Source organism: Amblyomma mixtum, chromosome 2 (assembly GCF_055824585.1).
Source record: "Amblyomma mixtum isolate Tamu chromosome 2, ASM5582458v1, whole genome shotgun sequence".
In the NCBI taxonomy this organism is placed as follows: Eukaryota; Metazoa; Arthropoda; class Arachnida; order Ixodida; family Ixodidae; genus Amblyomma; species Amblyomma mixtum.
Window position 1 is genome coordinate 7,610,220 of NC_143013.1, and position 22,685 is coordinate 7,632,904.

General features: G+C 44.2%; 1 protein-coding gene across 4 annotated transcripts; it reads right to left on the bottom strand.

Moving 5' to 3' along the window:
• Window positions 1-906: 906 nt before the first annotated feature.
• On the bottom strand, window positions 907-22,507 carry Ate1 (arginyltransferase 1). Of its 4 annotated transcripts, XM_089570362.1 has the most exons (14): window positions 22,177-22,507; window positions 22,018-22,081; window positions 21,839-21,901; window positions 21,652-21,751; window positions 21,459-21,582; window positions 19,771-19,908; window positions 18,201-18,316; window positions 16,661-16,759; window positions 12,765-12,926; window positions 9,977-10,138; window positions 5,849-6,021; window positions 4,377-4,476; window positions 3,937-4,057; window positions 907-1,229 (listed from the first exon to the last, which is right to left on the bottom strand). In XM_089570362.1, exons 1-14 carry the CDS (start codon window positions 22,268-22,270, stop codon window positions 1,051-1,053), a joined length of 1,695 nt encoding a protein of 564 aa, XP_089426488.1. In that variant the 5' UTR covers window positions 22,271-22,507; the 3' UTR covers window positions 907-1,050. The 4 variants fall into 4 exon arrangements, with proteins under 4 accessions (XP_089426488.1, XP_089426486.1, XP_089426485.1 ...); XM_089570360.1 differs by lacking the exon at window positions 9,977-10,138; XM_089570359.1 differs by lacking the exon at window positions 12,765-12,926 and having other exon boundaries at window positions 22,177-22,506.
• Between the last annotated feature and the right edge of the window lie 178 nt (window positions 22,508-22,685).

Sequence of the window (22,685 nt, forward strand, 5' to 3'; positions counted from 1 at the left end):
ATCTGTCGAATGTGAAGACTACCTATATACCTCACCCTACAGGAAGAAGGCCCAATAAGAATGGTTTCATGGAGAATCCGAGAACCAATGGAAACCATGCCTGGTCACCAAGGGTTCCTTGTTTGATCTCCCATACTAAGGATTGTGTAGCAACTTGCAGCTGAGCTTCGCACTGAATGCTGTGTGTTGGACTAGAGTGAGCCCTAGTTGCACTGTCTTTGAACAGCATTAGGGGCTGCTATACAGGTTACAAATGCGGGTTTAAGATAACAGATAAAGATCAAAGTTGACTATGTTTTCAAGCACGGAAACCATACTGAAGCAGGCGTTTTGTTTTATTTAGAAGCTCAACCATACCGGGTGAAGTATTTCTTTTGCCTGCCTGCTTTTTATTCTTTTACCATTTCAAATGTTTCCTGACTATTTTACCTTGCAACGAATGCACCCTGCAAATATTCAAAGATTTTAAATATCCAATTCTGACTGAGAAGTACAACTGGAATGATGAAATATCTATAATCTAGATTGCCATATCCATGCACACATGCATGCAATTTATAAAAACGGCACAGAGGCAACAGGTTAGAGGAGACCAACACGTCACATCCAATCTAGGTGCTCTTTTCAAAATGTGATTTCACACTAGCCAATCTCCAAACCATTCACACATTGAGTCCGGATAGTGGCATTCAGCGGTCACCAGTGGTTTCAGCGCTTTTAAAAAGTTGTTAGGGCATTCACATAATGTGCTCCAAGTTAGGAAGAGACGAGAACGTGTTCACGGTTTCAGTCACACGACCACGCGCTATGATACCATCCTTTCATGCGGAGGGTGACCCCAAGAATACAGGGGGAGTTGTAACAGCCAGCGCTGTAAAAAAAAAAATGCACCAGAGTGAGCATAAGTGACAAGAGCTCTAATATGTCTTTATTAACATGCTGTTGCTTCAACAGTTGTGCTTAAGCAAATTAAAAGAATTGTCCAAGTATACTATCACACGAGCAGAAGAGTGCACTGCACACTGGTTGCAGTGTATGCACTGGCAGCCATCACGACTTGCGGTAGAGGAAGAGTCGCTTGATGCACCTCTTGCCAACAAGGTTGGCATACTCCTTCACCTCGGCCCTGTCGATGTTTCCTTTTAGCCGGACATACTTCTTGTATGGGATCACCGTCCTGTTGTAGAGGATGGCAACTTCGTCCAGGTCATGCACTGCATTTTCATCACCTGCCCACCGAAAAGCAACAAAAAGTTTGAGGGGACACTTTAAGCTCCACCTTAAGGGTACAACGCGATAGCTAGTGAGTTACCGCCCATATATACACAATTGGTCTTTTTCTTTTTTTTAAACATTCACAGGTCCCTGGGAGAGTCTCATACCACTCCTGGTGCGGTGTTGCCGTGGTTGTTAAGCGATGAGTCACTGTCCTGGGATGGCAGGTGCTGGCACTGGTGCGACTTGTGCGATCCATGTCGCTCTTCCTGAGCAACCTCTCGCGACCAATCATTAATTTAACTGCCACCTGGCTCGGTGCCCAGTTTGCTCACAATCCAGTGGGCAACTTGTGATGACGCCACAAAGTCACGTTACCTTGGTGGCCCAGCTCCTAGGTTGCTTCTTTCGGGATTTTTCGTGGATTTTTCATTCACGGTAAGCGATGCTGATGCCGATGACTACAACGCCAATTTTCTGCGACACAAACTCCGTAATGCTATCACGTTAAAATGCCAAGTACAGACTCAAATGTTACTATATTTACAGTGGAACCTCGATTATACGTCCCCCGGTCATGCGACGACCCGCATTTTACGACGAATTTGTGCGGTCCCGGCAAAACCCCCATAGAGACAATGCATTAAAAACCTCGGTTATACGACGCAATTTTAGAAGGACCCCGCTTCGTACGACGGCTGGCTCGTACCGTCCGTCAAAAAAGGTCGTCAGCAAACGCAGGCCGGGATGTGCCGTATTTTCGCGATTCTAAGCACCCCCCTATTTTCGGAAAAAAATTTCTGAAAAAAAAAAGACTGCATGCGAATCTAAGCACCCCCGTTTTTGCGCGGAAGAGAGCGTTGCCGAGGCCGCCAAGTGCACTTGCTCTCTTTTTCGTCGAGCCTGTGCAGTCGGAGTCCCAAGGAGGCGCGGCCTGCGTGCTGTTGTTGCGACTGAGAGAAGGATGAAAAGGAAAGCGCACGGGCCCGCCTACTGGCGTGAGCCAAGCCACCACCGCTGCTGAGAGGAGAGTTAAAAGATCAGAGGAAAGATAAAGAGAAAAGATAAGACGCGCGTCGGTCGCAGCAACAGATGCGTCCGCAGGAGCCGACGCTGATGAAAAAACAGATAAGCGGGCGAGGCCGCGCTCGCCCAAGCGAGGACAGCGGCGTCCACGGCGCTTTTTGTAATGGAAGTAATGGATGCTTGTGCCCCACGATAAAACTTCCGACGAAGAGGAAGTGGACAACGATGCAGAGGTTTGCGCTCCCATTCCTAGTTACGCGGACGTGTTGCAGAGCGTCGACAACATCCGGCGCTTTGCTTGCGCGCGCGACGATGTTGGCGACCTACTGCCGGACGTGGCAGCCCTTGAAAGAAAGTTGATGCGCCGAGGTTGGGCAAAGGTGCAAAAAAAAAAATTACCGATTTTTTTTAAACGGTAATAAAGATTTTTTTGCAAATCTGTTTCAAATAAATGCTGGGTTTTGCCTTTTTTAATCTGATTGGCGTACTTGCCGCGGGCTTGAAGCCGGTCAACAGTTTTCGGCGCAAGGCCAAGCGCCACTGGCCGCATTCTTTGATTTTTGATTATACGACACCCGGATTATACGACGGTTTCGCGCGGTCCCCTGAACGTCGTATAATCGAGGTTCCACTGTAATGTGTCAAGAGACTGTCATAGCGGTTTCTTCGCAAAATCAAAATATGCATTCTTCATTCATGTCTGCAATATAAACTCAACTTCAATACGTCTTAGTTTGTAGCCTCCACCTCAGTAATTAAACGTAAATACCTGTACAGAGGCTCTGCTTTAAATCCAAAAACTTCATAGTTGAGGGCTTGCCCTGAGGTTTTTTATCGTGGTGCAGGTTACAGCATTAATTAAGAATCTGAAGAAATCTATTCCAAATTGGGGTCACTTGGTTCATTAAGGCTAGAAGAGCACCTTTGGTGAATTTCTAAAGGTTTCAAAAATATGGCAACTCAATGAGGTAACCGACAGTGGGCATGCTATCTTGCCTGGCAATAACATCCTGCTGAGTAAATGGTTTGGTTTGGTTTATGGGGTTTAACGTCCCAAAGCGACTCAGGCTATGAGAGACACCGTAGTGAAGGGCTCCGGAAATTTCGACCACCTGGGGTTCTTTAACGTGCACTGACATCGCACAGTACACGGGCCTCTAGAATTTCTCCTCCAAAGAAATTCAACCTCCGCGGCCGGGACCGAACCCGCGTCTTTTGGGTCAGCAGCCGAGCACCATAACCACTGAGCCACCGCGGCAGCCCTGCTGAGTAAATAAAATGAGCAATTCTGCTGCTGCTATCTCTAGCAGTTGTTTGGCTCCTTCCTTCAATAACTTGACACCAGTTTGCCCACCTGGTTACACTTGCTCTTCCAAAATTCACATCTAGAGTTAACAGCAACCATCCATTTTATACCCCCTCACCCCACGCCTCCAACCCTGCTGCTGAAACGACGACACTATTCTCCTCGGACCTGCCCAAACAATCGAAACTATGGCCACTCTGTAGAAGTCTTGCAGGTTACAAGTATTGGTGAAAACAACAGGATATAATGTCTGCACAGTAAGTGAAAACTAACAAGTCGGCCAGTAAAGAGAAAACTTATTTAATATGCCAACTCTCTCGCAGCACTCTGTGCCTGCAACCATTTCCAAAAAAAGCTGTAGCCATGCTGTAAAATTATCCAGAAAATACCTTTCTTAGGATCCTGTTCAAAGCGAGAGTACTTGCTAGCGTCCAGAAGAGGCTTGCACTTCTCAATGGGGTGCCAAGTGTAAGTTTCAGGACAGAGCAGTCGAGACGGTAAGAAGTTCCCCTGAAAAGGCCACATGCACGATTTCCGTGAGCCCCACGATCACTCTGTTAACAATGAAACTGTAATGCAGGGAAGATAAATTCCACTTTGTGTGCCTTTTTAAGATACTTTTTAAAGCCCACAGACTCGTGGTACTAGCTACGACAAAAATGTAGCCATGTATAAATCCCAGAGGCTTTTGACTTTTTGCTAGAACACAACACATTACATGAAATTTACATTACATTAAATTACATCACATGTTTGACCATAATACACCAGTTGCAGTCAGATAAATACCACTTGGCGCTGGCACCAAACTGCTAGTGTATATGCCTACCTTGTATCTCATCTTGGGACAGGTGTGGATGTAGAAGCCCATGCAGTAGTCCTTGATGCTCGGACACACTTTGTGCAGCTCTCTTGCATAAGCTATCTCCCTGTAAGGCGGAAAAGCAGGGGACTTTTACAGACAAAGCATTTATAGCTTTCGTTTAGCCATACAGCCCTGCATTCTATCGTGGAGCTACAGTGTGGGCTGTGAGTGTGAATTAATTTAATTTAGCTTAATTAATTTAATTAAATGGCCACCAGCTGTGGCCGGTAAGCTTACCACAACAAATTTTTTTTCGGACCAGCCAAGCTTAGTCCTAATTGCGTAGAGAAGATAGCGTAGGAGTTCCAGCAAGCAATTTAAAATAATTCACTCTCCTAATCAACCATGCACCAGCTATAACGCTACTGACCATTCAGCATTACGAAAAATTTGAGTGTATACAACAATGATCACAGCTGGTTCACATGCTAAGCCAAACCACATGCCGATTTTCTCAGGATGCGTCGGCAGTTAGTGCACCACAAGTGGGTTTTCACTAAAGGCTGGTTCACATGCAAGCGGCGCGTCGCAGCGAAAATTTCCAACTTGTTGAAACCTCACCGCTCATCGCAGCGACTCAAAACGGGCTTTTCCATCGCGGCGGCAGGATTCGCTAGCATTTTCGCTTGCATGTGAAACAAGCTTAATCTGTGCGCACGTGTTGTGAAAAGTCGCATAACCACACAGAAGAAACCATGATTCACTGGTAAACCACGTGCACCCCAGCACCATTGCACTGTCTGTAGTGAAAGTCTGGAGCCATCATCTCCAACCTATGCACTCTTCTTATCGGGCTCTTTTCATTAAAGACAACCTCAATATATGTGCATGCAAGCATTGCTGCTCTTTTGAGGGTGCTTCTGGGTAACTGCTTTCTTGCAACTGTTTTTGTAAGAACTTTAATCGAGCAGACAACAATCTTTTGGCAATCACTTGCACCAGCCCGTCAGGCATTTTTGGTCAACCTACTCAATCCATTCCACTCGATCCCTACTTGACCCAATTCAAGCCTTTCACCGATTTCTGACAAATATCTTGGCAGTGGTTACTGACAGCCAAAGCCTTACACCAACCTCCTATCTTATTTTGTTATGCACTCGCAGATTCAATGCATCCTCACAAGAAACATTAGCTCCTCCATGGAATACTGATACTCATTGAAAGCTGGCACTTGCTCACTGTCTAAATGACTGACTCTATAAAGCCGGTGCAATATCTCACAACACTTAAAAAGATCACTGCAACGTCCCACACTCCTTATTTACATGATGTTGTCATACTTTTCCTCTTTATCATAAAATTTAGTTCTGAAATGTCAATATGTTTCTCCAACTTTTACCAAAATGACACAAAAAAAAAAAGTTGGGGGCTGCCTCTCAGCAGGAGTTTTATTTTCGCATCTGCATGGCCAATTTCTTGCGTTAGTGCAAGCTCACCTGAGTGATGCGTATGTCCCCAGAGACAGGAAACTGTAGTCTGGATCATAGTAGAGGTACACAGAGGAGAGGCACGTGGGCAAGATGTCAATGACGCCAACAGCAATCAGATTTCCGTCAAGCCAGTATTGCTGGTGGAATGAGCCCAGGCTGTAAGGGCCCTGGGGATCATACTGCATCAGTCGTTAGAAACAACCATACTTGATGTCACTGCGAAGCCTGGCCAGCACTATGTAAAAAATGCAGCGCTGCAGAAAAGTAACTTCATAGAAGCGAGCCCCTCAGTCACAAGATGCTTCTGCAAGCAGAGATTTGCTAGGGCAGGCTGCAGTTGGTAACGGTTAGAAGTCTGGCGACGGGCTCAAATACTCATTAGGCAGGCAGCATTTGAATGACCACAACATGCAACGGTACCAATTTACACAGACCATGAAAAGCAGTAGATAAGGTTTTATGATTTGACCTGAACGACCAAACAGTACCTCATCTGCATCAATAAGCTTCATACAGTATGTGGCCTATGCACAGCAGTGAGCTCAGTACACAATTATAATAAGCATTTGTTCAGGTCATGCCCTGCTCTCCACATATCATAGAACATATGATGTCATATCTGGCATGTGACTCCACAGAATCTATGCAATTAAGCATTCCTAGCAATACGACACTGTGCATGTTGCCGACTTACCAGGCAGCTCTAGTATGACCTTTAGATATGACTTAGCGCTAACATGAAAAGAAACTTGCCGACTTAGCAGGCGGCTCTAGTATGACCTTTAGATATGACTTAGCGCTAACATGAAAAGAAACACACGAAAGTGTTCAAGTAGTATGTCCTTCTTGTTGGCTTTCATGACTGTGCTAAATTCCTTTTTATCCAGGTCAACAGACAATAAACCTCAAGCCTGCAAAATATATCACGCGTAAGTTTGTGATATTATGAGGCTTTCAAATGCCACTTATCAACATGAAAACGCGCATATACACAGATCATGCTTGAGTTTCTGGTATTACACTATAAGACCTTTAAAGGTCACTAACACAGAGAATCACACGGGAGCATGCCCGAGTAAGTTCTCCTTCCTTTGCCTTTATGCCTGTGCAAAGATCCAACCGACACGTACTGTCTGATAGGCAGCAAAGTGCTCCCACACTGCACAAGAACCTTATTTAAGACAAGCAATGCAACACACTTGATCGCAATGTAAAACTCACCAACAATGTGCAGCCACAACAGCTACAGAAAAGGAGTCAACAACAAGCGTTAGAGAAGAACAGCCAACCTAAAAGCTGCTGTTAAAAAATTTAACAAAGCCAAGTTGTTCATGTATGAGTAGGGGAGGGACACTCTTTAACAGTGCTGCCAATTGCTTGTAATGCAGTTGAAAACCAGATGTATTGATTTAAAATGGGGCTGCAAAGCAGCTAGGTACATCAATAATTTGATACATCAACACTTCATGATGCAAGAGATAATTGCATGCTTTTGGCACCCCTGATGACTTCCTGCCTCAGCCATGGATTAAAAATTGCCTATTACTGGATGACAGATTCATCACCATCATCATTAGCCTGACTATGCCCACTGCAGGGCAAAGGCCTCTCCCATGTCTCTCCAATTAACCCTGTCCTTTGCCTGTTGCCACCATATCCCGCAAACTTCTTTATCTCATCTGCCCCCTGCTATGTTTGCCTTCTCTTGGAATACACTCCGTTACCCTTAAGGACCAGTGGTTATCTTGCCCAAGGTTCGAATCCCGGTGCCACGTCATTCTCCACCAGGTTTAAAAAAATAAAAAACTCCGCGTGTCGACGGAACTGCATAACCAAGCCTGGAGTGCGGCCTGATCTCGGTGACCAGAACCGACAACGCGCTTCCTCACCAGAACAGGATTTGGCCAACCTGGTGTAGTAACTTGGCCACAACCTTCTATGAACAAATCAAGAGACAGATTCACAAGGTATTTACTACTGTTGTCCATGTATTCAGAACACTTGCAGTAGTCACCACATGGCAAAAGTGAAAGCACTCTTCAGAGAATAAAAAGTACATACACAGCCGATCTGCAGAAATACTATACTATGAAAGCGCATCTTGTAGGGCTGTAGCATGGCACATTGTTTGATGAATTAAACGAGGCAGTGAATAAAAGTTCGGTATAGGTGTACAGTGCTCCTGTACTTTCATGCGGACTTTCGAGACAAAATTTATCACCGTTTCATGGAGACAACAATATGAAACATCCAGCTTCACTATCAATAGACTCAACTGCACTCAATGCGGTGATCACTGCGGTAGAGCACTGCACGGGCCTCAATCTGGGGCCCGAGCCCGGCCCGGGCCCGAGACCTGAAGCCCGAGCCCGGCCCAGGCCCGCTGCTTCAAGCCCGGGCCCGGCCCAGGCCCGCTAAATTATCGCTCCAGAGAGCCCGGCCCGGCCCGTGAATCCCGCAATGAAGCCCAGCCCGGGCCCGGCCCGGCCAGTTTCACAGTAACGCTTGAGGTACAGTGCTCACTCTGAGCAAGTAGACTGCTTCTATACCGATAAGGAACTGGCCGACAAAGGTTCTGAAACCACAGTTTGGTTTGCAGGAAGTTGGTTCTTTTTAACCCAGAAGGAAATGACTAAGAGTCGTGCTCGCCAGGCCCTCTTTTGGACAGTGATCTCGTGTAGGTGCGCAAAGATATACTCGGAAGTTCCGAAAGCGAAATAAAAAGGGCTGCATACGCGCGTAATAGACTACTTTGCATTCCCCCATGATTTTAATCGGTTATATTTTGCCGCCCCGTAGAATAAACAATAAAGCTGCTTAGCAAGCAGTGGGATGCCATTTTTTTAGTGAACGCGATCTCACAGGTTGAAATCGTAGCCGAACTGGTCGCCTTTCAGCAGAAACGAAAAGCTAAAAGACTTGAGTATTTCATGGTGTGTGTTTTGAAGACTATAAGCGTCCTAAACTTTGGGATGACGAATGATCAATGGCCAATTAAGACCGGTTGAATTTTACTCTTACTGGTGGAGCAGAAGATAACGTGCGAACGACGTGATAACAGGGCAAAACCCTTGTCATGACAACCAGGCTGAAGAAGGGAGGAGAGATAGATGTGCTTAATCGATGAGATTTACAAACTCTCGCGAGCTTTTGTGGCTATTTGCGAGTTTTGTGGCATTTACGAGACGTTCCGGACAGCTCATCAAAAAGAAAACGAAACGCGCTTTAGTCTGTGAATTTTCTCACATGAGAAAAATATAGCTATAAAATTAAAGCTATGTTTTTGGGGCTGAAGGGCCCAAGGGGAGTCAGGCTGTGAGAGATACCGAAGCAAAGGGCTCCGGATGATTTCGACCGCCTGGGTTTCCTCAACGAGCAATAATACTACAAAGTACATGGCTGTCATGCTTGCCGCCTAAATAGAAATGCAGCCGCTGAGGATAGGAGCAAACCCTGGTTCCCCGGCTCAGTAATCAAGCGCCTTGACCACTAAGCCACCACGGCGTGGAAATAAGGAAATAAATAAGTCAATGAATAAAGTTTAGTTTTTTCTCAGCGTGTACTATAACCCATAGCTCATCCGTGTCGCTGCTCCAATGTCGCAGTTATGTACTTCACTCTGCAATAGTGAATGAATAGTCGGACACCAGCCGTTTCTGCACGGACCCAAGCCCCACTCGCGTCCGCAGCTTTAAGCCCGGGCCCGGCCCGGGCCCGCAACTTCAGGCCCGGGCCCGGCCCAGGCCCGGCAAAACAGATCATGTCTCGGCCCGGCCCGGGCTTTCGGGCCGGCCCGAGCCCGTGCAGTGCACTACACTGCGGTAGTACTACCGTTACCCATCAGGAGCACCACGTACGATGTAGACCACCCCTTAATCGCCCATTACCGTCACTGAGATAGTTTCGAGATGCCGTGCCTATCCAATTCAAGGCAACTGACAAATGCCATAATAGGCTTGCACTGTGTGGCCGTGTCCTCACCGCTCAGTGCTCGAATGTCCGTCCCCTACAGCCACAATGCCACCACCGCACCCTTCACCAAGGCATGAACCACACACCAAGTAGCAAAAGGAGCAGAATGAGAGAGAGAGAGCACAGCTGTTGCAGCAAGCCACAGTTCTTTGGCTCCTTTACCTGCAGTGGCGAATTCACCAGAAACTGGCGATAGGACTGCCTGTCACACTGGCTGGCTGGCTCCTGGTGCACTTGCATCTGGTAGCGCTCGAAAAGCTTCCACGACATCCCAAAGGTCACCTCAAACTCTGGTGAGTGCCCGTTGGACAGAACTGTCTTCACCTTGCCATGCAACAACATGCAGATGGTTGACATACTAGTTCAGTAATGAACATAGGTGCAAAAGCATGTTCAATGATGCTGCCTGCTGTGTAGCTCACCAATCCTCTGTGGTGCAATCAAAGCTGAGCCACAAGAAAAAGTGGGTAATATCGGAGATGTGCAGAAACACTGCAGCAAAAGCAGGCCATGCTAAAGGCCTCACATCATCCGAAATGAATACATCCACATGTACCAGCCTGGCTGGACAAAGTTGAACACACCCATTACCACTGTACAGGAATCATGATGGCATGAGAAATGTGTTTTATTTCCTTCGGACTCCACTCTGACAGCGAGATTTAGATGTTTTTATGCAGCCGTGGCCACCTCCTGGGGAAGCAGCATGACATAAAGCACCTCCTTTCACAATGATACCCATATTTCTGTGTAATGTGAAAATGAATGAACGCGTATTCTCGCTCAGTGATAATGGATAAACTTCCCACTAACTTACTTGCTTCTATTCTTTATTAACCTGTTTATACAGTAGAACCCCACTATAGTAAAGTGACTCAGACCAGCAAAAATCTTTACTGTATCAAGGTCTTTACTAAATCAGTTGTTGGTGATGGAATGGCTCTACAGCTCATGCAGTACCGCCGCTTTCCTGTGCTTCACGCTTCCGTGCTGCGAATGTTCGCCCTTTTCCTCCCTTCAATTCATTTTTATTGTCTTTCCTTTCTAGCGACCCGCGCCTCCTCCTTTCTGCGTTCACAGCCTACTTTAATTTTTGTTTTGTTTTTCGTGCGCGCCTCGCGCTTTGCCGCACAGCACCATGGACTTCAAGAAGTTGGCTTCTCCTCACGGCTTTTAAGCTTAATGGTGAAGCTATCTCAAAAAAAAAAAAAAAACACCGGTTTATTGTTTTTGGTATGCATTTACCCCGCGCGGGTCGCGTTGTCATCATTCCGCCGGAGGTACGTCGCCATGGCCAGACCCTGTTTACTATAGCCGTTTTGTTTGAAAACAATCTTTACCATAACCAAACAAACGTAGTTATCTATGAGAGGTGAAGTGGGACCGTAGTTTCTTTTCTATATCCGAGTTTACTATAGTGGGGTTCTACTGCATTAGCTTCTGATCAGAAAGAGATGGTAATTTCAATGCTTTACATATTCCTTACTGTACCACAAAGCTCACCATGCTTTTGTGCCACAACCAAGTATGCAAATGTCCTTGGATTCTGCCAAAGCCTTTTTTTGCAAAAATTTTGTAAAATGAAATAAATGTATGCATGAACAAGATGTAAGCTACGTCTTGCAGCAAAATAAATGAGTGTACTGGAGGGTCCTGCAGTTACACTATTGACAGATCTTGCACTTATGAATAAGTTTCTGTCAAATGAAAGAATTGCGTGATAAGAGCTCAAAGCCGCTACTGGCTTTACTTCATCTTGTCATATACTACCGTCACAAAGATAGCTATAGTAGATGAAAATACAGCAAAACACTGTCCATGCTCCCCACAATTCCAAGCTGACTCTGCTGATGAAACTTGGAGACTAACAAAAAGTTCCTACAAGACACTAAGTTTGCTCACGCCTCTTTAAGAACAGCTCCTTACTACCTAGACCACAGGCTAGACGACAAAATTATGTCGCCATTCTATGCTGCTGAGGTATGAAAGAAAATGCTCTATTCAGTTAAATCATTAGCATTTATTGGTGAGTGCTGCAAAAATCAATACAATATATTTTTGCCAGCCAATGATACAACAAAACTGATTTATGTCTACTTGTTTGTTCACTGCACTTCTTCCTCTGTGAGATTTGTTACGATGAAGCTTTCATCACCTCCAAGAGTATCCCCACCAAAGTTGATGATGTTTCCATTCCTGACATTTTTTTTATCACAAGACTTCTCTTAACTGTTTCCAGAGTTCCTTCTGCATATATTCTTTCAAATGTTTGTCTTGAATAAATCCTGCTGTCTTCTGTATATTTCTCTCTCCTGCCTGTAAAGGATTGTCTTTGTAATGTCTAACAGGCTGAGCATTTTCGACTGACACAGACTACTACCTCTTCTGGTGAAACCCTTTCTCGGCACTACTGCTATTGCTACTGGCTGCAAATGTTTGTGAACTACAAGAGCCACGAAAATGCTCAATTACGTCATGGTGTAGGCAGGCAGCCTTAAACCCAGAAATTCAATCAGCAGATACGTTTGCTATCGATGCAATGCACCTCTCAATTCTTAAAGCTTTTCTCACGCAGCCTTAAACCCAGAAATTCAATCAGCAGATACGTTTGCTATCGATGCAATGCACCTCTCAATTCTTAAAGCTTTTCTCACGTCTCCCGCGACCTCTCAACTTTTGCAACTAACTGCATGTTCCCAAGCAAGACTGACATGACTTTGGGAAATAATGAGCATGAAAACAGCAGCAACAGCATTTGGAGAGAAACCAGTTCATTGGAAACATGCTACACCTGTTAGAGTAGTGCCTGCAAGGCCCCATGGAATGACAGTACGGGCGTGGTAAATCAAATGGTGCCACAGTTCACCTGTGGCTGGCTGTGCCAGCAGTGCTCTCTCTCTTGCACTAATTCAGGAGCAATGGCAGGCGAGCAGTGAATGAAAGTGACTACCTGGATTGGGCTATTGACTAGGAAGCGCCGGTAGCGCCTCTCGGTTAGTTTTTCCGGAGGGTCCTTGTGAATTTGCTGCTGGTATCGGAAGTAGAGGGCTAAGGTAGAACCAAAGGAGTTTGCAAACTCGGGACAATCGGGGCTACTCCGCACCAGGCGAACCTACACACATACACATACACAAACATGTGCACAGACAAGGCTAGGTGTGGATCGGCAAGCGCTTAATGAAACAGTGAAATGGCTCCCTGGGTGGTCACAAGAAAAAAAAGGCTTCCGATTGAACATGTGAATGCAATCACCAATAGCAAATAGGTTTACTCTATGCTACACACAAAATGCCCACATCGAATACAAATATACTGCCAAATACGAAAGTCTTTTCGAACCTTCAGTGCTGTTTCTGTTGTTGTGATGGTAATGTTTCTAGAAACATAATTGCCTACATAAATCTTGTAGGAGAGTAATCTGAAGAAGCGTGAAGTACTATTAGTTCCAATAGTTTTCTGTGGCACACAAGCACCAGAGAGGTTTCCAAGATATCATGTTTTATGTATTTTTTTGTAGTGAATGACAACAACTACACATTCGTGTTCAAGTGATGAGGATTTTTCCATAACACATTAGTCTACCAACGATAATTTGTAAACGCAGCAGTTGCAAAGTGTAAAAATGCCTTCTCTGGGGCAAAGAAAGCAAGTTTTTTTTTCTCCTAGAAAGAAACTTGCTGTGAAATGGTTACCGTATATTGTTGCATATAAGTAGACATTTTTTTTCCAGAAACAGCCATCTGAAATCGAGCAGTTGAGCTATACGCGGAGTCAACTCAACTGCAGTGTCTAGAGCAGTTTCGGCCGGGCCGTGTGCACGCGCCTCATGCCAGTGCTCACTCTTGGCCGAATGAATGCATGATGCACCACATGTCAAAAAAAAAAAAAAATGTTAATTGTGTCACTTTGACTGCGCTACGCAAATTTCAACTGCACGCCATTTACCAGCCTCGCCCACGGCGGTGGCCACTTTTCCCGATGAGCGATAGACAGCGTGCGAGCTAACTTCTGGTAGCCTCCAGAGCATATGGAGCATGATCCGGAGCGCATGCATTATGCCAGAATCCAAAACTGCAGAACCTTATGCAGTTTGATTTGCTGCTACTCAGCCGGTTGCATGCAAGCATGGAAGGCAGGATGGCGGGCAGTTACGTCGCCTTTGTTCATCTGCCTCCGGCTACTGGCCTTGCGACTGCATTGTTGCGCGTTTCTTGCCTTGAGCTGTGCATGCGCCACGACGGAAGGCGGGGTAAGCGCAGACTTAAGTCAACTTTTAAAAAATCTGCGAGGGCTGTGAGTTGGGGGGTCGACTTATATTCCGAGTCGATTTGCACGCGCCAATATACGGTACATGTCCTGAAACGTAGATTAGCATTTAGTAATCATACATTCAATGCGCATTTTGCAATGCGGATCACAGGAACAAGGTGTGGAAAGAGCAGGTACGTATCAAATTTGGCTACATACTACGCAGCTTGTATTTACCTTGAGAAGGTTTCAGTAGGTTCAAAATACGCTGTAGCCATTAAGTCTCAGAAAAAAAAAAAGAAACTACTACATCAACAAATGTAAGCATCAAACGCTTAGAGACAGAACTCTGAAGGTCCTGAAGAGCACATTATAAACTAAACTGAAACAATATTACCTGAGGAACTAAGAAAACTATCAACTTCAAAGGCTGAGGGCTGTGGAGTAGAAAATTTATGCACTGCAAGTTGGCTCAGAGAACTGAGCAGCTGAAGAAGCTTTAGCATGACAATGATGTCAGCTATAACCAGTGTTGTCGGTAACGCGTTACAAGTAACGGCGTTACCGGTAACACATTACTTTTTTCGGTAACCTAGTAATGTACTTGTTACCATTTCGGAACTGTAACGGGTAACATACTTACGTTAACATCTTCCGGTAACATGAGGTGTCACGTTACTAGTTACTTTTCATTTCAATTGTTCCCCTCCGCCTCTTTTTCAGAAAAAAAAAATGCCGAAAATGATGTTGCAAATAAACAAAATCTACAGGTGCTCTAGACGACCCTTGTTGCGGCTCGCATGCATGCCAGAAAACACCTGCCCTTGACGACGCTCTCAACTAAAAAAAAAAGTCAAGAACACGCATTCACACACTTGTCCACCCCCAAACCACTTACACACACAACTCTCTAAAGAGTGGACGCATGCTGAGCCACGAATGGACCATTTGCAGAAATCTGTAAGTCAGTTTCTCCGTAAGCTTGTTTTCCAGCCAAAAGATTTCGTTCCCAGGCGACACTCTCGCATTGTTTGTGGAAGCAGTTCCCTATTCTGAGTAAACTCAGGAATGTCGCCACTTTACTTCAAGATGGCCCCAAGAGAGCCGTCGAGAGAGTACAATAGTACAGCACAGAAAAGGGGATTGCAGTCAACCGGCTGTAGCACCGAAGTAGAGGAAAAAAGGAAATTGGCCTTTGTGCCTGTGCCGGCAGTAGTGAGCTACCTCATACTAAACTATCTAAAAATTTTCTGCTCAACTGCTCAACACTGGTGCTCTAACTTTCTCCCGTCATACACCCCCCCCCCCCCCCCCCCCGTTCTCCCCTAGCCAGAACAAGGAACAACGCACTCCCCACAGCACTGTGACAAAAGACGGCCTCCCTCCTTTTCCTGCCTAGACTCTGTGGCAAGCATAGTGCGACCATCCGGAGTTTCCATTCGCTTGAAGAATATGAGCATGTCGTCAGGGTTTAAGATCTTTTGGTTGGAAAACAAGCCTTGCACAAAAAAACGAGTTATAGGTTACAGTTACAGTGAAGACGCACTGATTAAAATTTATGGCCATGGAGTAACGGCAAAGTAACGTGCGATACTTATTTTCAGTAACGGTAACAATAACGCGTTACCTTTTTTTGTAGGTAACATAGGGTGGTAATGCATTTTTCTTTTAGCGTAATGAGTAACGCATTTAGTTTATTTTTTTCGGTAACGCCTACAACACTGGATATAACCTTCATTTCATACTTAGCTGAAATTGCTAAGCTAATGGGCATGTTTATCATTTTTGCCTCCTGGGTTATAACGACTAGTTAAGCAATGGAAGTGAAAGAAGCTACAATGAAAAAAAAAAAATCTGAAATAGCCTCTTCCCCAGCAGAACAATATTTTTCAAGGTACTAGTCCCCACCAGAAGTGACACACTTCCACCACCACAACACTATTATGTGCATGCCAACAGCTGAATGGAGCACTAGTCCCCATGTACCGTCACAGATGAACGAGGGCAGCTGTTTTGCTTTTTACAGCCCGGATCTTGTACCAATGAGCTTCTGGCCATTTTCAAGAATGATGAACCATCTGAAAAGTGTGCACTACACATTTTTTTTGAAGCAGTGTGCACTGCGACAGGTATGCACACAACAGTGCACCACTAGATTGCCAACAGCTGCCCCGATTCTCTTACGATGCCATGTTGAGATTATACATGAGAGTTGTCTACCTCCAAGAAAGAGGCCACTCCTAAATTTCATTTGAACAGAACATTTTTCAGATGCATCAGTAGAAATCACGCTGCAAGCACCTCAGGAGGCAACACTTAGTGAACAACTTTTGTAAAAAACTGCAGGTGCTTTACAATAGCAACTGCTGCTGGTACTAACAGTGCCTGGTGTTTTGCACATGGCCCAAAATAGCCACGTGCTTTCAAAGAGCACTGAGAGAACCCATGGGAGTTGTCTAGGCTCTATCAAGCACACCAGAAAAAAAAAGAATGAGTTTGTAAATAACACTTTACAGGACAAGAAATTCACTGGCCAGCAGTTTAGTGTTTGTGCTGTCACTTCCCTGAGTGAATTTGGCCCGGAGAATTAGTACTCACCTCGAGCTTGTGGGCAGCGTCTGGGGGAAGTGGTTCAAATAGGAAATCTTCCAAGGATTTTGGCTCATTCTTTGGTTTCTTTGAACACAACAGGGCAGCCTGTGGAAACAAAAAAACATCTTTGGCAAAACCAACTGCAGACTGAGCTCAAATCTGGTCTAAATAAAGATTTTCATTCAGCATAGCAATGTGTCACTGCCAATACAGGGCTACTGTTTAGAAATTTCTCAGAATATTATTTCACGATAGATTATTATGTGCCACAGAAATGGAAATGACTAATATATATTTGACTTCAACAAGGGAACAGTCCTAATTAGAACCTGTACCCATAGTCAGTAATGTTCCATTTAGAGAATTCTCCTTTTTCAGCGAATTTTCAATCTAAAATTGGACCTATAGGGAAAAAAGAACCTTCACGAGTTTGCAGGGAATTTTAAGAATAGAGAAATTAGGAAAATTTTTCTTGCTAAAGATACTAAGAGATCAAAATAAAGATCAAGGCCAGGGCAGGGTGCAAACCAGGCTACAAACGCAGAAAAGAAAGGGAGAGCATGGCGCAGTCAATGCTAGTGTAGAAAGTCTTTCCTCAATGCCATCTTCAACCATTTTTAAAAGTACGACAGTCGCTATCGCTGCTACTAAGTAAAGGTTTTACACGCTACCTTTTATAAAAGAGCCGTAAAAAACTATTCAAGATAAGGCCAATAAGCCAATCAGCACTGAGCCCCACCACGCTCTCGCCTCATCGATGGCACATTCACACTATCATCGCTTCGTTGTTTAATAAGTTACTTCCGTTAAATGTACAACCCTAGATGACACCAGAGAGGCTCAGGTTGTTGGCAGGACGTGAATAGAATGAAAAGAAGGCATTTTCCTGTCACTTCCCTCGTACTCCTACCATAACGCATCCTTATGTGCCACTTTGCCCTGGGTGCAGCATTATCTTGGCCATTGGGAGGCACATCACCTTAATCACATGTGGGTGGCTCAAGATTTTGTTGGACGACCTATCACTCTAACCCCAACTTTATTTTTTCTAACTGCCGAAGTCAATGTGTCAACCAGCAGTTCAGAACTGCCAATCTGGTAGTAAATACAACAGGTTGAGCTGACACCAGCTAGAGTTTTAAAAGTCCCATACGAGACATGAGTTCATGCTAGACGTATACCTATTTATTTCCTTTGCTTCCAGTAAGAAGTGCAATCTGACTATTCAGTCAGAATGCACTTCCTACTGGATGTATGAAAATGTTTTCTTATAACATGTAGCTTTAGTTGCTGGTCATGACAAATTTTTTCCATGGTTGCCCCTAATCGTACTACCAACAAGTAACACTAAATAAATTCCTACACTTTGGCCCTCATTCACAGAGACGAATAGCATGGATTATTGAACAAAAAGTACTATAACATAAAGCGAGAAAAAATGCTAGGATTTTTCACACTGTTTCAGGAAAAAAATGCTCAAAATAAGGACTTTTTTGGGCCTAAGCGAGGGATTTTTTTTTGTTATGACATGGAAACTGCCCATCACCTGAGCAGTGTCAGAGTTGAGTTCGTTGCCAGCTTTGCTCTGTTTTAAAAGCCATCTTTCGCGGCGGATGTCACGAGCTTTCCGGCACATTGGTTTGTTAGGGTCAGCGCCTAAACCTGGAAGAAAAACAGAAGGTGACAGGAATCCTTCACATCTCAATTGTAAGAGCTTTATAATTGCTCACGAACATTTGCTGTGCCATGCATTGCCATTCCGCTGTACATACACTACAACATACACAAAATGTTTTGTACAGTATGCTTTTCAGGAAGAACAAAGAACAGTTATCTGTAATTAATTCCAGAAAGATACACATTTTTGTGCACGAAAGATCATGAAATAGTAAAGCAATGGTGTTAGTCTGTTAAACATCAATTATACTAACACTTCACTGCAAACAAATTGGACATAACAAAAACTTTATGCCCACAAATCTGCATTCAAATGAAAACATTTGTTTGAATCATAAAACCTTTCTTTTCTGTTCAGTTTGGTATTGTAAGTAAGAAGTTTAAAGTTAACACATAAGAAGATCTCCCTAATTATATCTAAAAGAAATCTGGTCAAGGGAAATCACCATGATTTATTGGTTTAAGTGTCCGTAAACGCAATGTGTTTTGCATGACTTGAAGTAATGCATCTCGTCAAACTGCAACTATCATCCTGAAATTATCAGCGATCTTACTATCAACGTTCTATCAAAGACATCCTTTCCAAAATCTAACTGAACACCACTATAAAGACACTCTGTCAACTGCTTAGCTCCTTATGCGCTCACAAATTCACGCACGTATCTGCCACCCATGCGTGTTTTCATGCTGCTAACCTAAATACAAATTGCAATAACAAAACACAATAAGATTCAGATGAAATATTTCACCAAATCCAGGTTACAGGTTGGAAAGCCTGCTCATGAGTCACTCACCCAGCTAACTTTGATTCAAACTCAGCCACAAATCCAACCTGCAGTGGCAGATCAGTGTCTATGGTATTCCAGTAATGAGCACGAAGTCACAGGTTCAAACCTGACTACACCAGTCATATTTCAATGGAGACGAAACATAATAGCATGTAAGTACAGAACATGTTTAAGAACCCCAGGTGGTTAATAACAGAGTCCTCCACTACAGAATGCCTAACAGCACATAGCGCTGCCTTGACAAGCAAGAACCCACTCATCATTTTGTGCATGATTCAAAGTGAATTTTAGGCACGTAAGCCTGAATCCAAATGAGCCCGTGTGTGCCTAAACCCGTGTGAGTGCATTAGAGCGAGCCAAAAGAGTCAGAGTTAGTGTAAATCCACTGGGCCCTTGCAAATCCATTGCTTGGATCTTGCTTGGACCTGTTATAGCAGCATGACATGAAGCATGAACAAGACAACTGAAACATGAACAGCAAGGTACTTACCCAGTTGACCTTCACTTCAGAAAGGAAAAGATCACTCTTTAGTAGTGCTAATGAGCCTCGCATGTAATTCCGCTCCAGGAACTAATATGTTTATGTCTTTACATTCAGATTTCAATTGTCCTGCCTGTGTTTTATCTGACGCTGATGGCACATACACACACCTTTCTTTGGCACATGAGCTTCCTTCTTGGAACTGCTGTCCGTTTCTTCTTTGGGCAACTCAGGTGGGCCCCCTGGCTGCTGGTCCATAGGCTCACAGATGACAGTTTCTTTATTTTGAAGACTTGCCGCGGTTTCTTCTAGAATTTGAAAACACTTATCTGCAGGCTTTGCACACCAGTGGAGGACAACAAAGCTGTCTTCAAATTCGTTCAATCAAAACAATGCAACAGAGCTGCTGTAACAAACCACATGCTTTTATAACTATTCAAAGATATACCTTGAATGGTAATGCTAACATGTCCAACTACTAATTCTAGAGATACTAACAGATACTAAGGAAAACTAGGACGCCCAAACCATACTTTACATGACAAAGATAAAAGTTGACATACTATGGTCAACGCTCCTTACAGATATAAGCAGCATAGCAGTAAACAGTATGTAACAGTGCAACAAATTTTACACGCATGGACTTTACGGAAACATTTCGGGCATCCCTGCAGACAATCTACGTAATTTAACATATTTTAACATTTTGTTCTTCACTTTAACTATAGCCGCCGCGGTGGCTCAGCGGTTATGGTGCTCGGCTGCTGACCCAAAAGACGCGGGTTCGATCCCGGCCGTGGCGGCTGGAATTTCTTTGGAGGAGAAATTCTAGAGACCCGTGCACTGTGCGATGTCAGTACACGTTAAAGAACCCCAGGTGGTCGAAATTTCCGGAGCCCTCCACTACGGCGTCTCTCATAGCCTTAGTCGCTTTGGGACGTTAAACCCCATAAACCAAACCAACCACTTTAACTCTATTTTTTTGGCTGCATCGGACCATGTAAAAGCCAAAATGGGTAAGCTACAGCACTTGTCTACTGGTCAAACATACACTGTCTGCTGGATGTTACAATATATGCTTCACACAAAAGACTAAAAATGGCAGCCATGCTTCTTTGAGACATCACAAACAGCACTTACATGATGGCAAAGATGTAGTTCACTTAACTGTATTTTGCACAAAAAGCTATATGCACGAGCAGTACGTTCTTTGTTCTTTGTACGATAAACATCAGACTGAAAATCCATAAATCAAAAGTACATTAACCTCCGAGATTTTGGGACTAACTGCTGTCATTCTGCTGGTCAATTTGAACAGTTTTGATGCTCTCTTATTTTTCAAATTCCTAAAGCATTCAGCCTTGAAGTCATGTTAAACATGACTTCAAGGCTGGATGCCTGCAGTATGTGTTTATACAAACAAAGTGCATCATGAACACTGTAGTAGCTAGAATACTGAAAAAAAAAAAAAAAACAGTTTTAATGTGCACGCCAGACCTATTAACATTTTCTTCACTGGACTACTGAATACACAGATTAACTTAAGAATCTGTAGCAGACATAAGAGATTACAAGGGCACAAGCATACATTTTGCTTTTCATGACAACACAATTTCACCTACTGTTGCACTGTATTTTGCCACAGTAAGTTTTCAGCACTTCATAGGCTTAATATCTGGTTCACGACTCCATTCATTTGACACTACATTTCGCGCATTGTCAAATCTGCGTAAAGGTGAACATAAATCAGACCAATTGGGTAAGTGCAACAACAAACAAAAGGTGTGCTATCGCTGTCATCATATCAACTTTGGAAACCTGGTTAAGAGAAGTACCAGTAAGAGTAAAAACCAACTACCTGTGGACTTTAGGTCGCAGGCCTCTAGGTCAATTTGAACATTCGACTTCTTGTGCGAAAAGTCGGGCATTTCCATAACCCTGTCTCCTGATGACTCGGTGCAAAAATCGCCTTTCTCACCCGGCTAGAATAAACAAAACAGAAACGCCAGTTAACTACGCAGACACCGTATTGACGATGAAGGTGTCGTTACCTTATCACTTTCATTCCTTTTACCAGTAGCCAGAAACTTGTGCACCCTTTTCAAGAGCTTCTTCTGCGACTTCGACAGTTGGAAGTTTTCAACATCCAGCCTGAGTTGAGAAGACGAAAAACTATAGCAAACCAGCAATTTGCTCGTAACGGCAGCGCTTGCTAGTGAGGGAATTGACGAGCCTTACTTTATGGGGTACTGGCAGCAGCAGGTCTTTTGCATTATTGGTTTGTAACAGTACTCGCCCGACCTTCATGAAACAAATCAGAGAAAGTAGCACAAGCTCACGAGAGTGCAAGAGCATCACAGTCGGCACAAGTGGCCAGAACAGCACAATTAATGCTGATGATTCAAATAAATACCAACCTCCTCCAACCTCGGTTAAGAAGATCGTCATAAATTCCTGCTGTCAATCGATGAGCCCACATACCTGCATGAGGAACAGATCGTCAAAACCGGCTAAGCGAACACAAACTGGTCGCTGACGCAAGCGACAAAGACAGCTTATCTGGTTAAAGCACGTACCGCAACTTAGGCTTGTCGATTCCGATTTGCAGTAGCCGCACCTGTGGCTAGTGTGATCGTAAAAATATTCCACAATTCCATAGTCGTCATCCATGGACGCTGTTCGTAGTTCCTAGTCCCACCCAGTCAAAAACGCCGCGACGATGCGCTTTCGTTGGCGATCACTTGGCAAAGGAGCGCTCGAAAGGGTTCGCAACAAGGTACGGTATCTGTGTCGCGTCTGTGATAACAGTGGACAACGATAGCGGCGGTGTAAACTCGCTGCTATTTACGGAAGAGTAGAAAAACAACAGGACGCTGCCATCTTGTATTTTGCCATGTGACGCAACTGGCAGTAAAAGAAGTAGAAATCGTCACTTTCTTGATAAATAACACACGTACATAATATCAAAGTAAGAAATAATTGGTACTACGAATAGCATTGATGCTAATTAGTTATTCTATTTAACAACATTTCAAAAAACGTTGCTGACAGCCAAACAAAAACATATAATGGCGCTGTCTACACT